This window comes from Thalassophryne amazonica, chromosome 11 (assembly GCF_902500255.1).
Source record: "Thalassophryne amazonica chromosome 11, fThaAma1.1, whole genome shotgun sequence".
Lineage (NCBI taxonomy): Eukaryota > Metazoa > Chordata > Actinopteri > Batrachoidiformes > Batrachoididae > Thalassophryne > Thalassophryne amazonica.
In genome coordinates this window covers 63,061,325-63,084,033 of record NC_047113.1, presented here as the reverse complement: position 1 = coordinate 63,084,033, position 22,709 = coordinate 63,061,325, and the positions used below count along the sequence as shown (strand labels likewise).

Genomic DNA, 22,709 nt, shown 5'->3' with positions numbered 1-22,709 from the left:
TAATACTGCCTAAGGGAAGCATATATAAAGTGAATAAAATTGGTCCTAGCACAGAACCTTGTGGAACTCCATAATTAACTTTAGTCTGTGAAGAAGATTCCCCATTTACATGAACAAATTGTAATCTATTAGACAAATATGATTCAAACCACCGCAGCGCAGTGCCTTTAATACCTATGGCATGCTCTAATCTCTGTAATAAAATTTTATGGTCAACAGTATCAAAAGCAGCACTGAGGTCTAACAGAACAAGCACAGAGATGAGTCCACTGTCCGAGGCCATAAGAAGATCATTTGTAACCTTCACTAATGCTGTTTCTGTACTATGATGAATTCTAAAACCTGACTGAAACTCTTCAAATAGACCATTCCTCTGCAGATGATCAGTTAGCTGTTTTACAACTACCCTTTCAAGAATTTTTGAGAGAAAAGGAAGGTTGGAGATTGGCCTATAATTAGCTAAGATAGCTGGGTCAAGTGATGGCTTTTTAAGTAATGGTTTAATTACTGCCACCTTAAAAGCCTGTGGTACATAGCCAACTAACAAAGATAGATTGATCATATTTAAGATCGAAGCATTAAATAATGGTAGGGCTTCCTTGAGCAGCCTGGTAGGAATGGGGTCTAATAAACATGTTGATGGTTTGGATGAAGTAACTAATGAAAATAACTCAGACAGAACAATCGGAGAGAAAGAGTCTAACCAAATACCGGCATCACTGAAAGCAGCCAAAGATAACGATACGTCTTTGGGATGGTTATGAGTAATTTTTTCTCTAATAGTTAAAATTTTGTTAGCAAAGAAAGTCATGAAGTCATTACTAGTTAAAGTTAATGGAATACTCAGCTCAATAGAGCTCTGACTCTTTGTCAGCCTGGCTACAGTGCTGAAAAGAAACCTGGGGTTGTTCTTATTTTCTTCAATTAGTGATGAGTAGAAAGATGTCCTAGCTTTACGGAGGGCTTTTTTATAGAGCAACAGACTATTTTTCCAGGCTAAGTGAAGATCTTCTAAATTAGTGAGACGCCATTTCCTCTCCAACTTACGGGTTATCTGCTTTAAGCTACGAGTTTGAGAGTTATACCATGGAGTCAGACACTTCTGATTTAAAGCTCTCTTTTTCAGAGGAGCTACAGCATCCAAAGTTGTCTTCAATGAGGATGTAAAACTATTGACGAGATACTCTATCTCCCTTACAGAGTTTAGGTAGCTACTCTGCACTGTGTTGTTATATGGCATTAGAGAACATAAAGAAGGAATCATATCCTTAAACCTAGTTACAGCGCTTTCTGAAAGACTTCTAGTGTAATGAAACTTATTCCCTACTGCTGGGTAGTCCATCAGAGTAAATGTAAATGTTATTAAGAAATGATCAGACAGAAGGGAGTTTTCAGGGAATACTGTTAAGTCTTCTATTTCCATACCATAAGTCAGAACAAGATCTAAGATATGATTAAAGTGGTGGGTGGACTCATTTACTTTTTGAGCAAAGCCAATAGAGTCTAATAATAGATTAAATGCAGTGTTGAGGCTGTCATTCTCAGCATCTGTGTGGATGTTAAAATCGCCCACTATAATTATCTTATCTGAGCTAAGCACTAAGTCAGACAAAAGGTCTGAAAATTCACAGAGAAACTCACCGTAACGACCAGGTGGACGATAGATAATAACAAATAAAACTGGTTTTTGGGACTTCCAATTTGGATGGACAAGACTAAGAGACAAGCTTTCAAATGAATTAAAGCTCTGTCTGGGTTTTTGATTAATTAATAAGCTGGAATGGAAGATTGCTGCTAATCCACCGCCCCGGCCCGTGCTACGAGCATTCTGACAGTTAGTGTGACTCGGGGGTGTTGACTCATTTAAACTAACATATTCATCCTGCTGTAACCAGGTTTCTGTTAGGCAGAATAAATCAATATGTTGATCAATTATTATATCATTTACCAACAGGGACTTAGAAGAGAGAGACCTAATGTTTAATAGACCACATTTAACTGTTTTAGTCTGTGGTGCAGTTGAAGGTGCTATATTATTTTTTCTTTTTGAATTTTAATGCTTAAATAGATTTTTGCTGGTTATTGGTAGTCTGGGAGCAGGCACCGTCTCTACGGGGATGGGGTAATGAGGGGATGGCAGGGGGAGAGAAGCTGCAGAGAGGTGTGTAAGACTACAACTCTGCTTCCTGGTCCCAACCCTGGATAGTCACGGTTTGGAGGATTTAAGAAAATTGGCCAGATTTCTAGAAATGGAAACCATTTGAAAGATTTATCTGGCTTTCGGTGAAAATTTTACGGGCTTCACAGAGAATAAGGACTGTTACTACAGCTTTAAGGACAGCTTTAAGGACGGCTTTAAGGACACTCGGCTCTCCACAATTTCTCTGATACTTACTGGACTGGTAAGCACTGAAAGCCGAGATGGGCATGTCCAAGCTTGTCCCCTGACACGCCGAAACGGAGGTGTTCTTTGTCTCGCTCAAACAGCGAATCGGTCGTTACACACGAAGCCTCCGCGCGGCTTTCCATGATAAAATCTCTTGTTAAAAGTGAAATCTGCCGGAAAATGGCTGATGTCCAGCTCTTGTGATAACCAGAGAAAGTGCACACGACGGTCTCGTATCCACAGAGCCATCAGCTTAGAAATGATCTGGCGTTTTCTGCCTCGTCATCGCAGCTCGGAGCGCGGCGAGCCGAGCATCCTTAAAGCAGTCCTTAAAGCCGTCCTTAAAGCTGTAGTAACAGTCCTTATTTTCTGTGAAGCCCGTAAAATTTTCACCGAAAGCCAGATAAATTTTTCAAATGGTTTCCAGGTGCCAGTCTCTAACAGCTTCTGAAAAAATTCTGATGGAAAAAAAGTCCAAATCATTCCGCCATTTCCAGACAATGAAAATCCGAAGGGGGGGCGGGACTACTCCTTCCACAAGGTGTGCTCACAGGCGAATGATGTCACCGACAGGTGTGGAAAAACTCACGTATGCGCACGAGGGTTCAAGCTTGTCTGACGTAAAAACATATGAATCAAATCCATATAGTTTAAAAAAAAAAATAAAAAGGACCCTTACTTTATTGACAGACCTCGTATTACATTAGTGAAACAAAGCCACTTTTTTAATTCCTCTCTTCTTTTGTCTCAAATCCTTCTTATCATTTCCTTTATGTTCAAAGTATCTTTCCATCTGAGAGCAAACGCTCCCAAGCACTTTCCAGCGATGCCTCATATTCACACACCGAGAGCAGGAACTGGCATACCCCGCTGAACACGGGGAGCAATTTGGGGTTCGGTGTCATGCTCAAGGACACTTACACGTATTGACAAGAGCTGTTCAGAAGTGAGCAAACAGCCCTTCATTTAACAGATGTCACACTCTACCACCTGAGAGATTGTCGCCCAGCAGCTCGCACAACGATTTTAGATCTTAGATAAAGATGTGTGCTGCCATGGCGATTTCCATTTCACACACTTCTGTGGTTGCAGTCTAAGTGACTAATTTGTTAATTTCATGGAGGCTGATCAACAATGGGGGGTGGGGGACATTAAGGTGGAGGCACATAATCCTCCACATTTGGAAGCAGGGTGCTGTTCACCTCTGACAGCCTGTGATTCACCAAAGATAATCTAAATAGCCAAATCAAAGTCCTCCAAACATGAAATTCTATTTACTCTGTTTTATTTGGAAATATGTCACTTATCAGCAGTAAAAAAGAAAAAAAAGAAAAAAAATGTGGCTTCATTTGTTGTTTCACAATAACTCAAAAAAGTAAGGGTCATGTTTCAGTGTAGGGTGATGAATACTGGATCAGGGAAGAGTTGATTAAGATTTCAAGATGATCTGGATCTGACTGAGAAGCAAATGACTTCCAAAAACTCCTCCATTAACTTCCTCTGTGCCATCACACCCCCGTTTTACTGTCTGTCTCTCATTTTTTTTTCCATACAGATATTTTTATTACTGTTTACAATTTATTTATTTTTTAAAGTATTGCAATACGGATGCAAGAGACACTGCTCTTTCTTTGGGACATGTCTATCTCAGCTTTCAGTGCTTACCAGTCGAATGAGTATAAGAGAAATTGTGGAGAGCTGGACATGTCCCAACTTGTCCTCTAACACTCCGAAACGGAGGTGTTCCTTTGTCTCGCTTCATCAGCAAATTGGTCGTGATGCGCGAAGCCTACGCGTGGCTTTCCATGACAAAATCTCTTGTTAAAAGTGAAATCTGCCGGAAAATGGCTGATGTCCAGCTCTTGTGATAACCAGAGAAAGAGCACACGACGGTCTTGTATCCACAGAGCCATCCGTTTAGAAATGATCCAGTGGTTTGTGCCTCGTTGTCGCAGCTCGGAGCGCGGCGCACCGACCGTCCTTAAAGCAGTCCTGAAAGCTGTAGTAAAAGTTCTTATTCTCTGTGAAGCCCGTAAAATTTTCACCGAAAGCCAGATACATTTTTCGAATGGTTTCTAGGTGCCAGTCTCTAACAGCTTCTGAAAAAATTCTGATGGGAAAAAAAGTCCTTTTCATTCCGCCATTTCCAGATGATGAAAATCCGACGAGGGGCCGGGACCACTCCTTCCCAAGGCGTGCTCACAGGCGAATGACGTCACCGACAGGCATGGAAAAACTCACGCATGCGCACGAGGGTTCAAGCATGTCTGACGTAAAAACATATGAATGAAATCCATATAGTTTTTGAAAAAATAAAAAGGTACGATACTTTGACAGACCTCGTATATGCTTCCAGAGCCAATCTGATTCTTCAACCCACTTCAGGAACTTGCGGACTTTGAACTACATGTTTAGGTTTGCTGTCTCGGATGTGATTAAAACATGGCTCCATGTTGGATTATTGTTCTACTATGAGAATCTGCAAGTTTTGCTTTTCTTTTGCTTTCAGAAAGCATGGAGATCCACTGAATGACAAAAGTCTGCTTTGCCTGCCAGTCTGAATTTGAGTGTAAATGTATACAGTAATTCACATTCTGAAAATGATAAGGGGAAAATGGAAAGATGGACAGATGTGTTTCCATTTAAATGATGCAGCAGCCTCTTCTCATTTCAGATTTCATTTAATGAGTCTGTCTTTTTGAGATAGTGAATGCATTTTAAAAGACATTTTCAGATCCGTGCTCAAAGGCAGCAAACAGATAAGAGTTGCATTGAAAGGTTTTCACGCTAATCATGTCAGTTTGAGTGAGCCACTTTAAATTGCCTCAAGGTGTTTCTGTGAATATCGTGCACTGTGCTGAATTCCTCACACTTTCATTAGCACATCAACTCAACCGCTTGTTGAGGGCTACTGTCTTTAAAGGTTTTCTTTCAAGCTTTTACAGCCAGAACGGGGATATCGAAATGCACTCCATCAGTCCATGTGTCAGTCAAAATATTGATTCTTGTGCTCATGACAACTTGAAGAAAATGTCTCAGATTTTCATAAAATTTTAACTGGATATCCCAAATGAGTGTATCTCAGATGATCTCGAAATTGAGCATGATCACTTTTCACCAAGAACCTAAGGATTGCCAAATTTACTGAAGACAGCATTGATTGGAGACAGACAACTCACTAAAGTGCCCTTGAACAAAGTCCTCAGTTAATCAAATCAAATCAAATCGAGCCTTATTTGTATAGTACTTTGACAGTAACCACTGAACCAAAGTGAATACATAAAATCAACAACAATAAAACAACCATCATAATAAGACTCTACATGCTAAAAGCAATTCTGAACAAATAAGTTTTTAGCTTAACTTTGAACAGAGACAAGGTACTGATCGAGCACATCTCAAAGGACAAAGAATTCCAAAGTCTAGACCCAGCCTCACCCCACTGTCTGCTTTTGGTCCTAGGGACCTCCAGCTCATGCTGACCAGCGTTCCGCAAAGTTCTGGTGGGTGTGTATGCGGTTAACAGTTCACAAAGATAATAAGGTGCAAGTCCATGTATAGCTTTAAAAACAAATATTAAGAGTTTAAAATCAATCCTAAAATGGACTGGAAGCCAGTGGAGAGTGGACAAAACCGGAGTGATATGACTATGTTTGCGAGTGTTTGTCAGAAGAAAACAACTACAGAAGTGCAATCCATTTCCCATGATTCTTGTGCCCATAGTCAAGTTTCAACAAGACCCCTGATGGGCTGTCACCTTCACTGAACAGCAGATAACTGTAACAACTGTTCATTTCTGGAAACAAGCACCAAAATTGGCACACATACTCCTTACGCCGCGTTCACACCGGGCACGATGCGACGCCACAAATTTGATGGTGGTGCGTCCGTCGCATGGCGATGGACGCACCACCATCACCCGGTGTGTCGCTCTGCTTTTGCTGCGAAAATTCACCCCAGTGCGTCATCAAATAGGAGGAGCTTCCATTCCGCTTGCTGGCTCCATTTGTCAGTCAAGTTAACATGATGGACCTTGATCACACGGAGCGAGTTGCTGTGCTCTTAAATGTTGTGGAAAGATGACACACGTCGCCAGCGGCGCAGTCCCTGGATTCACAACATCCTCATGAGACATTCCCAATTCCGGGAGTATCAGTATTTGCTGCAGGGGGTGCATCTGGATGATGGCCGCTTTCAGCGGTCCTTCCACCTCTGCAGGACCCAGTTTGAGGACCTCCTGTCCCGTTCACGCGTGCACATGTAAACAATTAAAAAAAAAAACTGTCCGCTGCCGCCTGCTGAGGGGCTGCTGTTCGCTCTTCGCTGTTCTCTGTCATAATTGTGAAATAAAGGACAAAAGGGACATAAGTCCTGCTCACAGGCTGGCTACCAGAGACAGGACATGTTCACATCCAACTCAGTCAAACTCCAGACATCTCCACGTCACTACATATCCAGTCCCTGATTGGTCATCGCAGTGCAACAAGACGAAAATTTCGGATTTTTCAACTTGGGGAGGAGGGCGACGCAATGCGATATCGCGCTACAAACACGCCAATTGCTCAAAATTGCTTCATTTGCGCAGCTTCATTCGCGTCCATCGCGTTGCGTTGCATGGCTTGGCGCCACAACGCGTCCTTCCATAGAGATTACATGGCAACCTGTCGCTCGCGTCGCGCCCGGTGTGAACTCGGCTTTAGACATTAGTCTTTTGAAAAACTGAGTATCCACTTGAATTTTCAATAGGCAGCCAGGTAGGGGTCAATTGAAGAATTGCACAGGAATCATGGAAAGGTATACCACATTATGTGTCTGATGACAACTATTCCAGAAAGGTATAGTTTTGACTATCTATGATTGAATGTTATGGAATTCTGGGGTAAAAACTTTAAGAATGGTGACAAAGGTCAATTTCAGTTTGTACAGGGGTCAGAAGTTAAAGTTGATCCAATTTTGGTCAAATGTGGTGCAAGGTAAAGTTCAAACATTGTCGACGTCCATTGGATTCAGTGGCATGTGACATATGTTACCCTGTAACATAACTAAGCATGACACATGGTGCAAACTATTCTTTTTTAAAACTCTATTAACTCAACTAATAATTCACAACACATCTTACAATATTTGGAGCAACTTTAATTTCTGACCCCTGTACAAACTAAAGCTGACCTTTGTTACCATTCTTGCTGTTTTTACCCCATAACTCCATAACATTCAGTCATAGATAGTCCAAACTATACCTTTTTGGAGTATTTATGTTCAGACAAATAATGTGGCATAGCTTTTAATATGATTGGAACATTTTAAAATTTTGACCTCTGTGTAATTCTTCAGCTGACCCCTACCTGGCTGCCTACTGAAAAATCAAGTGGATACTCACTTTTTTCAAAAGAGTAATTTTTAAGGAGTATTTGTGCCAACTTTGGTGCTTGTATCACCATTTGAATGATTCCTCTGTAAATATTCTGTTTTCTGCTGCACTGTAATTACAAACCTTCCAGCTTTAAATTTTGAATACAGGAATTTTTAAACCAGAACTGTGTGTATTCTATTTCCCCAGATCTCATTGTACTAGCGTGAATAAATCACCAACACAGCTTGATATTTGATATCAAGCTGATATTTGATTTGATATTAATTTATCAAATCCAGCATCAGAACACAAACTTTTTGCTTTACTAAAAATCTCCCAATCGACCAGCGTGATCAAGCCAACAATCAGTCAGCTGAATGTCAGGGTATAAGGCAAGGGATGCCTAACACGTGTGTGTAACGTTTTGTTTAAACATACGTTACATCTGGCTACTGTTTCAAATGGATTGTTCATATATTTAAAGTAGAAGAAATCCCCAGAATATAATAAATGATTTTTTTTTTTTTGCCTGTATGGTATTTCACTCACATTCAACAGAAAACAAAACCATTACCCACACTGACAAGGCCTTTTCACAGAGTACAGTGGGGTCATTGGGGTACAAGAGTATGACTTTTGACACAAATGAAAACAGACTTGCAAAACATGATCCTGTGCACAGAATGAAACCACACCACAAGAGCAAAGTGTAGTTTGCAGTGAACAAATGTTAGAAGAATCGTTGAACAACATTTTCCAGGAAAAACTAAAATGATAAAATTTATGTGACTACAGATGCCAAAAGGGAATCCTTAATCCTTAATTCAATATAAATTACTGAACCTCATATCATCACTCTAAACACTGAATCACATCCCCATTTCCAGTTCTTGCTTCTACTTGTCCAGGCTTCAGAAACACTTTATGACTTTCCCAATGTCTTACTTTCCTTATTCAGCTGTTACCTCACGCATGCTATTGCTGGTTATGCATTTGACAGCTCTCTTTTGCTCCCTTTTTGTCTTATTTTTATTCAGTATGTTTCCTTACTTAATGTCAATATTTCTCTTAGGTCCTGTAGATATCAGTCTGATGTCAAAGTGTGCCCCCTGCCTTGCAGCGCCATGCCAAAACAATGGAACATGTGTCTCAGAAGCCACTGGGTCCTACCACTGCACATGCCCCTTTGGATTCAAGGTGTGACACAGTAAATAGCAGTGACTGGAGAGGGTCACGGCTGTTTTGTCCAACTGGAAATTTCTTGTTTTATGAGCTCTGTTGTGCACTGACTACTAAACTTTTGGAGAGTGAAGTCATGTATTTGCGCTGCATGGATTGCCCTTTTTGCATCTTGGTCAACAAGATCGACCTGGCGATTATTGTGGGTTAAGAAACATTTGATATAATTATGTAAGATATTTAAATGCTCCAGGATCTGTAAACCAGGATAGACTCCAGTTGGTCTGGGGGACATCAGGAAAAGCAGAAGATGATGGATTGAAAGAAACTGGCCCGACCGCGCACGATGCACCTAGGTTATTGCTTTGAGAATACTCGTCTTGTGATTTGGCACAATATAAATGAATTACATTTTAATTAATCGGCTAGATTTATCCAAAGGGCATGTTTAAGTTCACAAATATTTTCAGAGGCTTAGTCTTACAAAAGGTTATCTCTGACCTTGACAAGCTTAAGTGCCACATTCCATCAATTCACTTGAATGCCAGCTATTTTCACTGGCAGGTAGCCTGCAGTTCTTCTGTGCTTTACTGAAGCTTAGTGGCTCCTTACAGGGGCAGCCAACTAGTAGATTAAGCAATCTACTGCACAAAAATGTGTCCTTCTGTCAGTCATGTGTTCAGATCTATGTGTAAGAGGAAACCCAGAAGGAGCACCACACCGCATAAGCTTATCATATTAGTAGTATTATCAGGCTTAGCTTTGGTGCTGTATGCATAATGTATCTGCCTGTTCACCAACGGGGAAATGACAACTGCCGCTAGCTGCAGTGGATGTATTGACTAATCAAAAGCAAAAGGGTGAAATAATTGTCAAAGCTTTTGCATTGGAAAATGAATGCAGATCTACTGCTGAGGGGGCATTAGATGTGTGTATGTGGAATAAAAATGTCTATGAATGTGCATGAACTCATGCACACGAGTGTTTTTGCATGTGCGTACAGAGATGTGTTGATTCCAGAGGACAAAGCCTGGGATTCGCCTTTAATTAAAACATCACTTGCCAAGGTCAAAGACTGGAAAACGGGGGTGTGCACGCACGCCTTTGTGTGCCTGTGCAATTGCACGTCTACGTGCATGTGCTTTTTGTGTTTGCCATCCAGTGGAATAGCCGTAATTAAAATGTGTTAGAGCAATCAAACAAGGATCAGAAGAGAAGAAAGAAGAAAGAGGAGGAGAGGGGAAGGAGAGGAAGAGGAGGAGGAGAGGGAATAGTGTGATACTACAGGGGAGAGGTGAGAGAAGGACATAGTGGACAAACAAGAATGAAATGAAGACGGAAATGAGAAGCGGGGGTAAGCAAGCGCAGAAAAGGGGTTGATGTGAGAGAGAGCAAAAGGTAAACAAAGCGTTACAATAAGAATGAAATGTGAGAGGAAGGAATAATGAAGACTGACGGAAAGCAAAAACAAGAATAAACGCCCTCGTCTTCTATTTGATCAGAGGAAGCTGGTATATCGACGGCCAGAGGTTTGGTTTGAAATTAAAGCCACAGCCGCAGGGCTTAATGTGGAAAGGGGACATGCACATATGAGGGTGCGTGTGTGTGTCAAAATTGTGTGTCTGAATACTGTGTGTGATGTGTGGTGTACACATATTCCTTGATCAATTGTTGCATGTGCATTTATGTTATTTGATCATGGAGGAAGTGTTGTATGATGAGATACCCAGAGCAGAATATTTACAAGCTTTAGTCATCCTGAAGAGTCTGTGAGTAGGTGTCTGTGTGCAGGCGGCAGCTCATCACCACCATTATTAATTAATCTGTTGATTATTTAATTAAGTTAATTTGAATTCATTAAAACTGCAAGTCTGGTAGCATGCGGGAGGTGATGGTCTAGTGGTTAGGTGTTGCGCTTGAGACCAGAGAATCATCGGTAATTAGTCCCCAGTGTGTTTGTGTAGAGGGCCTTGCATGGTGGCACCCTGACATCTGTGTGCGAGTGTGTCTGTGTGAAAGGGTGAATGTGAGCCATCATCGTAAAGCGCTTTTGAGCTTCTGATTCAGATGGAAAAGCACTATATAAATGCAGTCCATGTACTGCTGGGTCACCATGGAAGCACTTGGGTCCTGAATGGCAACCATCAAGGCAGGCTATCGGTCATTGCTTCCTTTTGAAAGTAACCCTTCTATTTGTCACACTCGGGTGAAACCAATGTTCAACTGTACAAACCAAATATTTTCAGTTAACAAGAAAAGGAGTGCCCGTCACTTTTAAGAGGGTCGGCTGAAAAGTTCTGTCTCTGATGCAACTATTTCAATAACAAAAGATACTCAGATGAACCGGATATCTGCTTAAAGTTTGGAATGTTTTCAATCACGCAGTGTCGTTACTTTTTCACCTTCCATTTCCACATTCTTACAACAACACTGGATAGGTTTTTGTATTCCATTGGTGAAGAAATCAGGTGTCTTCTCTTGGCACAAGTGAAACACAGCTGCTTGCACCTCTGCATTATTAGTGTAACTGTCCCTTCGGGTGTTCTTTCAACTTGGGAAAAAAAAAGTTGTAAGGCACGTGATTCGGACTGCACGGCGGGTGTAGTAAGAGGTTGTAAAATCTGAGCCGCTGCCACACAGTCATCGTGTGGATGAGTGTTATCATGCCGAAGTATTGTGTAGTTTTCAGGACAAACGCCTTTCAAGTCTGCCCATCACCTTTGTAAAGTGTCCACGTAGCAGTTGACAGTGTTGCTGTGTTCCAAAAATTCTGTGAGGGCTACGTCGTGCATGTTTGGCTGTTATGGGACGCCCCCTATGGGCTTGTTCATCCAGACTCCTAGTGGCTGGATTTTCACCCTACAAACTCCTTGCCAAACTCTTGATTGTGCTGACATCCACACAGGTGTTGCCATAAACAACACTCATTCATTGACGAATGTCGGGTGCACAACTCTCTGCCGTGAGGAATTCAGTAAGAGCACATTGTTTCAAACGCACATCCATGTATGTCGCCATTTTTTGCTGACTACTGTGCTATGAAATTGCATGCAAAAATCATTTACTGTAGAGATATTAAGTAAAGGATTATTCTTGTACCAGTTTCACTTTGATATCTTGCTTGTTGTGGAAATAACCTCATTGGAGGCAGAACTTTTTAACCAACCCTCATACAGGCATCCAATGAAATGTCTGTTCCTCTTAACTCAAGAGCGGTCACCACACATCCTCCATGCTGCCTGAGTAGATTAGTGACACACTCCTGCACCGTGCATCACCGCTGGTAAATTGTACCTTTCAGTTGGGTTAATGATGGATTGATTGCTTTGGCAGATAAATAATCTTCTGCAGTGTTGTATAAAGTACCGGAAAATCACACTTAAGTAAAAGTACAGATACGCACTAAAAAAATTACTTTGGTTGAAGTTCAAGTCACTGATTGAAATGCTACTCAAGTAAAAGTCTTAAAGTATCTAGTATTTATTGTACTTAACTCATTGAGTGCCAGCCATTTTCAAAGTTCAGAACATCCCAGTGCCAGGATTTCGTCAGCATTTGAGTGTTTTTTCAAGACCCATAGAAAATTGAGTTCTGTGTCCATGTCAACAACAAACATACCACAAGAAAAGAAAAGAGAAGAAAAGAAAGTGGCTCGATGACGCGTCTTTGGCGCGGGGCGTTACTATCGGAAAACACGCGTTTTAGAGTCAATGGCATCGAGTGAGTTAAGTATGACAAGTAATGTACAACTAAATGTACTCAAGTATTGAAAGTAAAGTACAAGTAAATGTTTTTGTGTCAACGGAATGGAGGACGATTCTTGTTTCTTGGCTACAACATGACAAGAGTCCCAGTTAGTGACTTAATCCACACAAAAGCGACTCACGATATTTTAATGGCTTTGAGAGGAGTTAAGAGGTGGACTTACCGCTTCTGAAGAGCAGCGAATCAAAGAACCATGAGCCAGTGTTCGAAGCATTGCTTCAATGGCTCACGCATCAAAGTGGAGTCGCGCTGTAGATGATTACAGACCCGCTGCAGACCAACCCTGAATATCCGTAAGACTTTATTTGTACGTCCATATGACTCTGAAACTCGGAAAATCTGTATAGGTTGACATGTATGGGCCTGACTTCGTTGCAGTCACTAGTAATCAGTGGTGTCTCTGGGTGAAAACACGACTTTTTTCGTGTGTGTGTGTGTGTGTGTGTGTGTGTCTGTGTTTGTTTTTTGTAATGAGTAACGATAGGGCGAATAGAAAATGTATCGGAGTAGAAGTATGGAATTAAGGTCGGAAATGTAGTGAAGTAAAAGTGAAAGTAAACTGAATGAAAAAAAACTCAAGTAAAGTACAAAGTCTCCCAAAACGTACTTAAGTACAGTAGTGAAGTATTTTTACTCTGTTACTATACAACACAGATCTTCTGTCATCTGATACTGACTTTGTAAACTTTGTAAATGGAAACAACTAGTGAAGTTGCTCATTAAGCTGCAGTAATGCACTGGTATATGGGTAATTAGAAAGTGAATGGGGGGGGGGGGGGGCTCCTCTAGATGCAGCACAACAATTTTAATTTACTGTTTTGAATATTCTCACACTATATAAATTGCTGAGGGTAAAGATATGCAAAAGATCATGCTGATACAGCACCTATATGTAAAAAATTAGAATAATCAATACTTGTTTAGTAAAGTGGAGGGTCTGTAGAGAGTCTTGGTGAAATGCAGTCATGCTCAAATTCAAAGTTATTGGAAATATCCATTTGAAATAGTTTTTTTGTTTATGTGCACAAGAAAGTGGAACTGACCTCCACATGGATACAGGCACTCAGAGATAGCATGCACTTCTATATCCCCCTCATAGACCTTACAGCAGGAGAAGGATATTTCTAAACTGTGAACATCAGCTTCTTTGTGAACATGATGATCTTGTGGTATATGATTTAAACATTTAATTAATTATTTTTATTTGTTGATTGTTGTTGGGTGGCACGGTGGCTTAGTACATAGCACTGTTGCGTCACAGCGAGATGGCCCTGGATCCTTTCTGTGTGGAGTTTACATGTTCTCCCCATGACTGAGGTGCTCCGGCTTCCTCCCACTTCCAAAGACATGCAGCCTAGGTGAATTGGAGACTCCAAATTGACCGTAGGTCTCTATGTGGCCCAGTGATAGACTGGAATCCTGTCCAGAGTGCTCCCCACCTCTTGCGCTGTGACTGCCTATCCCGGCAGTCTTAGGGCGAGATAGATAATTATTAGTATTATGCTTGTTAAGATGACTATTGAATAATCAGCTCATCATTTAATCACTGGCATGCTAATTTTGTTTTATATTACCGTATTAGCCCAGATTGCTTCACTTGCACTTTTTGTTTCCCATCATAAGCTTGGAGCCTGTTAACTTGACCGCGTGTTGTTTGTGGTTGATCACATCAACAGAGACCAGCAACAGCAGAAACAAGTACAATGTGGTAGTTTTTGCCAATGGGAGGAATTATCTCAGCGGTTCATATGAGTCATGGAATACAGCCATTAGCAATGCAGCGGTTTGAAAATGTTTGACTGTTGTTGTTTTTGTTCGAACACAAAAATTATTGCTGTCAAAAAGGAAGACATTGGGAACATTCTTATATATATTTGTCTCTTTCTTTCCACCAGGGTCAAAATTGTGAAATACCCATCAATGCCTGTATTAGTTTCCCCTGCTCTAATGGAGGAACCTGCCACATTCAACCCGGTCATGAAGACCACTTCAGGTAAAAATTAATAATCAAACTACCAAAAAGTGATTGACTCATATTTTTATACTCAACAAAAATATAAACGCAACACTTTTGGTTTTGCTCCCATTTTGTATGAGATGAACTCAAAGATCTAAAACTTTTTCCACATACACAATATCACCATTTCTCTCAAATATTGTTCACAAACCAGTCTAAATCTGTGACAGTGAGCACTTCTCCTTTGCTGAGATAATCCATCCCACCTCACAGGTGTGCCATACCAAGATGCTGATTAGACACCATGATTAGTGCACAGGTGTGCATTAGACTGCCCACAATAAAAGGCCACTCTGAAAGGTGCAGTTTTATCACACACCACAATGCCACAGATGTCACAAGATTTGAGGGAGCGTGCAATTGGCATGCTGACAGCAGGAATGTCAACCAGAGCTGTTGCTCATGTATTGAATGTTCATTTCTCTACCATAAGCCGTCTCCAAGGGCGTTTCAGAGAATTCGGCAGTACATCCAACCAGCCTCACAACCGCAGACCACGAGTAACCACACCAGCCCAGGACCTCCACATCCAGCATGTTCACCTCCAAGATCGTCTGAGACCAGCCACTCGGACAGCTGCTGAAACAATCGGTTTGCATAACCAAAGAATTTCTGCACAAACTGTCAGAAACCGTCTCAGGGAAGCTCATCTGCATGCTCGTCGTCCTCATCGGGGTCTCGACCTGACTCCAGTTCCTTGTCGTAACTGACTTGAGTGGGCAAATGCTCACATTCGCTGGCGTTTGGCACGTTGGAGAGGTGTTCTCTTCACGGATGATGCGAAGGAGATGTGTTGCACTGCATGAGGCAATGGTGGTCACACCAGATACTGACTGGTATCCCCCCCCCCCCAATAAAACAAAACTGCACCTTTCAGAGTGGCCTTTTATTGTGGGCAGTTTAAGGCACACCTGTGCACTAATGATGGTGTCTAATCAGCATCTTGATATGGCACACCTGTGAGGTGGGATGGATTATCTCAGCAAAGGAGAAGTGCTCACTATCACAGATTTAGACTGGTTTGTGAACAATATTTGATGGAAATGGTGATATTGTGAATGTGGAAAAAGTTTTAGATCTTTGAGTTCATCTCATACAAAATGGGAGCAAAACCAAAAGTGTTGCGTTTATATTTTTGTTGAGTATATATAATAATAAATGGTACAAAATAGCAATCAGTGAATGTTTTTGCAAAGGCATGTTGTATCGTGTTGTTTTAACTATGAAACAACCCTAATTATAAGGTAACCCCTCTTTTCCAAGACATATTTTTGGAAAAAGAGCCTTTCTGAAGACAAAATCTTTTATTTATGAAGTTTTTTTTAATAATAATAATAATAATAATGTTAAAATTAACACACTTTATGAGCAGGTCCTCTTTTTTTCCTGGCACACTCACTTGTCATTCTCTCTTGGAAGTGGGTCCTTTTAGGCCCAGGATAAGCTTGTCTCACTATTAGCATTTTATGACAGCCTTTTTGTGCTCATCATCTTCTGATATTCCATGTAGTCGTGCAATTATTGTATGGCTTCTTGGAATTTGTTTGATGACTGCTGCATTTATGACCATGAGCTTAAAAATTTGCATCATAACTTTGCCACAGTGTTTGTTTCCTGGGAGTAAATGTGCTCTCGTGGCACTATGAAGTGCTTCATCTCAATGTTTTCATCCAAAAATATGCAACACTGCATGTGGATTTTGTTTCTATGACAACAATAAACACCAATCTACAAGGTTGAAATACGTACAGTGATTTAAAAAAAAAACAGCAATAACACTCACGAGCAACATTTAGATTCCATCACCTGCTTCCATAAAGAGTGGTGGGTCTCTTCAGTCCTTTGGATCACACTTGTTTCGGAGGCATTTGGTGCCACCTACTGTTGTGCATGTTTTGGAATGTAAAATTCTAGACCCTGAATATAAGACAACTACTTTTTCAGATGTATTTCCAAGAAAAAAGTGCTGTTTGCTATTCAGAACAATACAGTATTTTCAAGTCAATCCTAAATGTTTGCGTGACTAATTCTAACAAACCATTTCCTTTGAATGTGAAGTCCAAAATACAATCATGAATTAAGTTCAAATCCTGCATGTAGAAGGTTTGGAAAAATAAACCAAGAAATCATCATTTCATAAAAGTGTCTATTGGGAATACATTTCAGCTCAGCGTCTTTTCCCATTGGCCTTTTTTACCCTTCTGCTTCTCTCTATTAATGGAGACATTTTAAAACCTCACCCTGTATTCTCATCTAAAGAGGAAAATTAACTTCAACCCACTCACAGAAATATGGACAGCATGATTAGATCGGACAGTCTTGCTTCGCTGGACAATACATTAGCACAGTTAACAACTTACTTTGACCTTATGATGTGTTTTCCCTCTTGTATGTGTGCGTTGGAGAGTGAGGAGGTGGGGGTTAGACAGGAAAGAGGACACGTCTTAGAGGAGCAACTCCATTCGGGCTTCTCATTAAATCACCGTGCCTTCACTGAGCTTCTTGTGTCCAAGTGATGCTTTAAACCTCTGCACATATCTGTGTTTGCAGGTGGTTTTGCATGAAGCTGTAGAGCATTTTCATAAAATATGTTTGTCAGTCTTTATGTGCAAAGGAGCATAAAAAGATCAAGAATGCTGCAACAAAAAATGGATTTGTCTTGATTTGGACTTTTTCAATTCTAAAACACAGCTGTAAATATATTAACGGAAGACAAAGCACAAAACAACAAAAGCTTCTGCACATGTAATGTACATGAGCGCCATATCATTTGAGTACTTAATCCTCTTTATACACTATAAACAGCTTGCCATGCATTCATTATTTTTAAATCATATTCTCTGTAATGAGCTGGGCAACCATAAAGGCACCTTGACACTTGCACAAATTTGATCCCTGCACTGCTGTGAAATTTGTTGTGCCAGTGCAACATGCGTTGTCCCACTAGATCCCGCGCTTTGTCCCATTTGACGCCACGTTATATAAAATAAACATTTTTTGTAGCCAATGATGTATTTGCTCTCAGAACTTGGTTGATGAAACCATTCTCTCAACGATCCCAGAATCACAGAGAAATTATCTGCAGCTTCAGCTTCTCTCATATGCGTTCGTCTCAGAGGTAATTATTTATAATATTTATTGTAATAGATTGGAAAAAAAACAGTTGCATTGTCATTCCGTCTTTCGTGTTAGATAATGTATCTGTAAAATTATGTTTATTATAGATGTAACATCTCATTCAGATGCACTGCGGCAATGAGACGCATTGATTCGCAGTGACACACACAGGTTACGCAATGTTTACGTCTAGTTCACAAAATTAATATGTGCCAGAAGTTTTGAACATTTCAAAGTTTTCTTTGCACACTGGCTTGCAGCCGCACACAGTTCACGCACGGTTTACAATGAGGTTACTCACTGGCATACCAGATTGTGTGCCAGTGCAGGAATCAAATTTGTGCAAGTGTCAAGGTGCCTTAAGCTTAATGCAGTCAGTTAGTCAGTTACGCTACCTTCACATGTTGACGGTAGAAAAACCATTAAATATGCAATAAGTTTTAGCATTTTGCACAGCATCATATTAAATCAGGAAGCTCTGGCTCTGATGGTTGCTTAAAAAGTTAACTTTTTATGAGCTTATCCATTGATTCTCTCCTATCGCCTAAATTTTTCACATTTATCTGATTAAAACCATTCAGCTCTCTGCACTTAATCTCTCACTGCCTGACAATGTTCACTTTGTCCTTGTACCTGCAGGAGGTGGTAAAGGTTGATTTTTTTTTTTTTTTGAAGGCCATTGCATTGCACTGTTGCTGCTTTCACAGCCAGAGGTGGTGTAACTTTCCATCATCATTTCACTGAAAACAATGGAACATCAGGTTTACTGTCTATCAGGCAACATGTGAATGTAGTGTCAGTCAGTGACTGGGTCTGCAAAATTTCTGCAAGAAAAAAAAAGGAAGTCCCTCGGTTGCTCCCTTGTTTGCACACAGGGTCACCACAGCAGGCCAGAGGTGGATCTGCATGTTGACTTGGTAGAAGTTTTACGCCAGATGCCCTTCCTGACATAACTCCACATTACATGAAGAATGTAATGTGGCAGGGGTGGGGTTTGAACCGGGAACCGTCTGCACTGAAACCAAGCGCATAACCACTTGGCCACCAACTCCTGCATATTCAGCTGTGTAAATTTGGGTTGTGATAGATGATGATAACTAGTGAGCCTCCTATTTTGGGCCATGTTGCAATCTTGAACATGCAAAATGACCACAACATAAAATTTAGACAGACAGGCCTATCAAGTCACTTTTGAAGACTTGTTGCTAATCACACAGTCCTGGTGGCCACCAAGGCCACTACTGTTGGTTTGTGTATGTAAATGCATATGTTTACATTGCAAAGTTTGGATAAATCCACTACAGGCAACATTATACAGCACAACTGCAGCACTAACCCAGTGCAGTAACAAGGCAGTATCAGGTTTTCATGTTTGCAAGCAATAAATGTCCACTGGAGCTCTATGGATTTGTTGCAATTAATGTTCAAAGTCAATAGATTGAAATTTAGTTAAAGTCTAAAGTTCTGTATATTTCCATTATGGAAAAACTGAGTCCCCATGGAAATCCTCATTTAACAATTCAGCAAAGAAACATCAATTCAGAGTTTAATCTGATGTATAACTCAAGCAAAAACCCATAATCCATAATGTAGCTGACCTCACCATTGATTTTTATTCATCCTGGGAAAGCTGACAGTGCATGCTTGCTCCTCTCCAGGATCCACTGCTTCACATTCAAACCGTTTCTCACATTCACGCCTGGGAGCTGCCCAGTACAATCACGGTGTTTGACTGCTGACTACACGGCAGCTCCGCTGGAGCACTTAGAGGTCAAGAGGCTCTAAGTAGCAGTTGTTGAGGGAGCGGGGAGAGGAACATCACTCATTCACTTTCTTGGCCAACATTTCACAGCTGATTGTAGGATTCAAAGCTGCCATTGCTTGGTCATAAATGCACCATGGTCCTCTGGACTCGTGCTGTTTCTTTTTACTAAGGCTATCGGAGGACGTACACCGGGACTGAAGAATGCACTAGATATAGATGTACTGCATGTAAATCGGCTGCATTTCTACAGTGCTTTCATGGTCGAAGCACTTTACAATGATGCCTCACACACACACACACGCACACACATAGATGTCAGGGAGCTGCCATGCAAGGCGTACATCTGCCCACCAGGAGGAACGTGGGAATTATGCTCTCCTTGGCAAACAGAGAAACAGACAGAGGCCTCCGCTTGCAGAAATGAAAGTGAAATGCATTTTGGGAGGTGATGTCTAGGGGTTGAACATTGGGCTTGCGACCAGAAGAACCTCAGTTCAAACCCCCACCCAGCCAGACAATCACTAAAACCCCTTGGGCAAGGTCTTTAATTCCAGAGTTGCTCCCGGTGTGTAGTGAGCGCCTTGTATGAAAGCACCCTGGCATCGGTGTGTGTGGGTGAATGTGAGGCATCATTGTAAAGCACTTTGAGCTTCTGATGCAGATGGAAAAAGTGCTATATAAATGCAGACCATTTACCATGGACGACTAAATGTAATATGCAGTAATTGGGATTGTTCCAATTACTCCACTTTCACGTACTTTTCAACATTTCAACATTACGCCCAATACACACCAACAACATCACGATTCGCGATTCACGATTCACGATTCGCTTTTCACCCTAATCTCACAAATTTGATGAACATGTTCAAAACTTTTTTGATTCTCACAACGCTATTATAGCCACAAATGACACAGATTTGCATGCCCTAATTGGGAATTCAATTGTTTTTTGCACCAGAAAAGTAAACAATTTGGTGTCAAAAATCCACAATGGGACACCAGCTTCAGGACCTTGACAAAGTGCCCTTTGTGATTTTTCTGGTCTAACTAAGAGGCGAAGGTCAAGAGGTGAAAATGGCATAATGATAGTAGTTAAAGTGGCTAAAAATAACAGCTAGATTGAGAGATTTGAACTGGTTATTCCAGTTCCTTGACCAGTGCAAATTACAGAACATGAGCACTGCTTAAACGCACACTATGAAATGCATTCTGTAGTGCATTTGTGTGTGTGTGTGTGTGTGTGTGTGTGTGTGTGTGTGTGTGCGTGCGTGCGTGCGTGCGTGCGTGTGTGTGTGTGTGCGTGCGTGTGTGCGTGTGTGTGTGTGTGTGTGCATGGCCATCTGTGGCCTTCACCTGCCAGTGTAATCAGTGTGTTCTAGGCCTCCTGTGTCCTGGGCTTTTGACATACAACTGCTGTGATTGAAACAATTGCACAAATATTTTAACCAGATTTGTCTCTTCCTGTGCTTCTTAATGAGGCTTTGACCCTTTGAAAGCCTGTGATACCCAGCTGGCCTTTAACATCCTTCATGGTAATGCTATTAGGGATCTCTTTGCCCTTTCCAGATCTTCTCTTAATGTTAAAAGCAATGCAGGTAGATATATATATGTGAGCTCTGACAGACGCGCGGCAATAAAAGAAAACGAAGCACGAGAGCGAGTGGGAGACCAGACTGTTCTGACATTTAACATCCTCCATAATCGGATGAGAATATTCAAACAGTCCAATTAGCCTCTTAGCAGAGACCCATTTGTCAAACATGCATTTTAAATGTCAAGACTGGGATTTGATTTTTGGAACGATGATCTCTGACCCTGTCATCACCGGTGATGCTGCTCTCTACTCTTGCTTTATCTTAATCTGATTTCTCTCCGTTACTTTTGTATTTTTCAAGTAGGCAGGACATCATGCATACCTTTATGTTGGATTTGTGACTGAGACTAATGATACAAGCACATTTTATTTTCATAATGATGCCAGAGGGTGTACGGGATTTAAATTCCATGTTCTACTTAAGAATTTTACATCGTCTTCTCTTTAAGCGATGCTTTTCATGTTAAACCATAATGAGAACCAACACCCATTGTGACAGCACTAAGCAGAACAGATCATCTTGCAGCTGGTTGTTTTAGCTATCTCATAAAGACGTGGTAAATGGAGGTGATACAAAAGAGCAAAGCTTTACATTTTATCTACACACACACACACACAGATGTCAGTGTGCTGCCGTGCAAGGCACTCAATGCTACACCGGGAACAACTTGTGGGTTCAGGACCTTTTAAGGATCCTCTGGTCAAAAGCCCAGTTCTAACTGTGTTTGACACAAAATCAATGTAGCTGTACGCAAAGATTCTCCAAAAAGTCCAAAGATTTTTATGGATACTGTATTGTGAGAATTGGGTCCTAGGGACCTAAGGATTTGGACCTGCATTCTCCTGCATAGGTATCAGCATTGGCCGACACCTCTGTCCAGGGACCTCATGACTCCATAAGCTCTTTATGTGTCTATTGACATCAAAAGCTGAGGACCCAGAAAGCTGAATGTCACTGCAAAGAATACAGATATACCTCTGAAAGCAGAGTCCAGAATCCTGTATGTTAGGCCCCCATCACACTCAGACAAAGGCAATGAAGACTGTGCTGTGTCCCAAGAATTTACATGAATGCAGCAGGGATGTGGTAAAAATGGAAAAATATACCACTTTCAGGTTCATACTACATCCTTGCTATGTCCCTGCCAGATTGTCACTGCATCTAACACATTCCCACCAATTTCTTGCCATGCACATTTTCATGTGTGTGCCACATCTTGTGCGTTCTTACTGTATTTTTGCTTCAACCAATCAGATTGTACCATGTGCTTACCACGTTTGTCCTTATGAATACTTTGCCATGCACTGCACTTTCCTCATTCATTCTGCAAGTTTTCTTGTGTCCACATTGTGTCCAGTATACTTTGCCATTCACTGCACTTTCCTCATTCATTCTGCAAGTTTTCTTGTGTCCACATTGTGTCCAGTTTCAACCACAAACAGCTGGGATAGGCTCCCAGAAAATCAATAAATGAATTAACGATCCAAATGCAAGAAGCCATTCGGAATGGTGAACAACATAAGATGAAA

General features: G+C 41.1%; 1 protein-coding gene across 1 annotated transcript in view; it reads left to right on the top strand.

The window, feature by feature from the left end:
• The window catches only part of slit3 (slit homolog 3 (Drosophila)), a 713,397-nt gene that overhangs the window by 628,254 nt on the left and 62,434 nt on the right, over positions 1-22,709 (top strand). The window contains exons 27-28 of the mRNA XM_034181986.1: positions 8,812-8,936; positions 14,579-14,676. Of these exons, the coding sequence (XP_034037877.1) occupies positions 8,812-8,936; positions 14,579-14,676 (223 nt within the window). The remainder of the gene's footprint in view (positions 1-8,811; positions 8,937-14,578; positions 14,677-22,709) is intronic.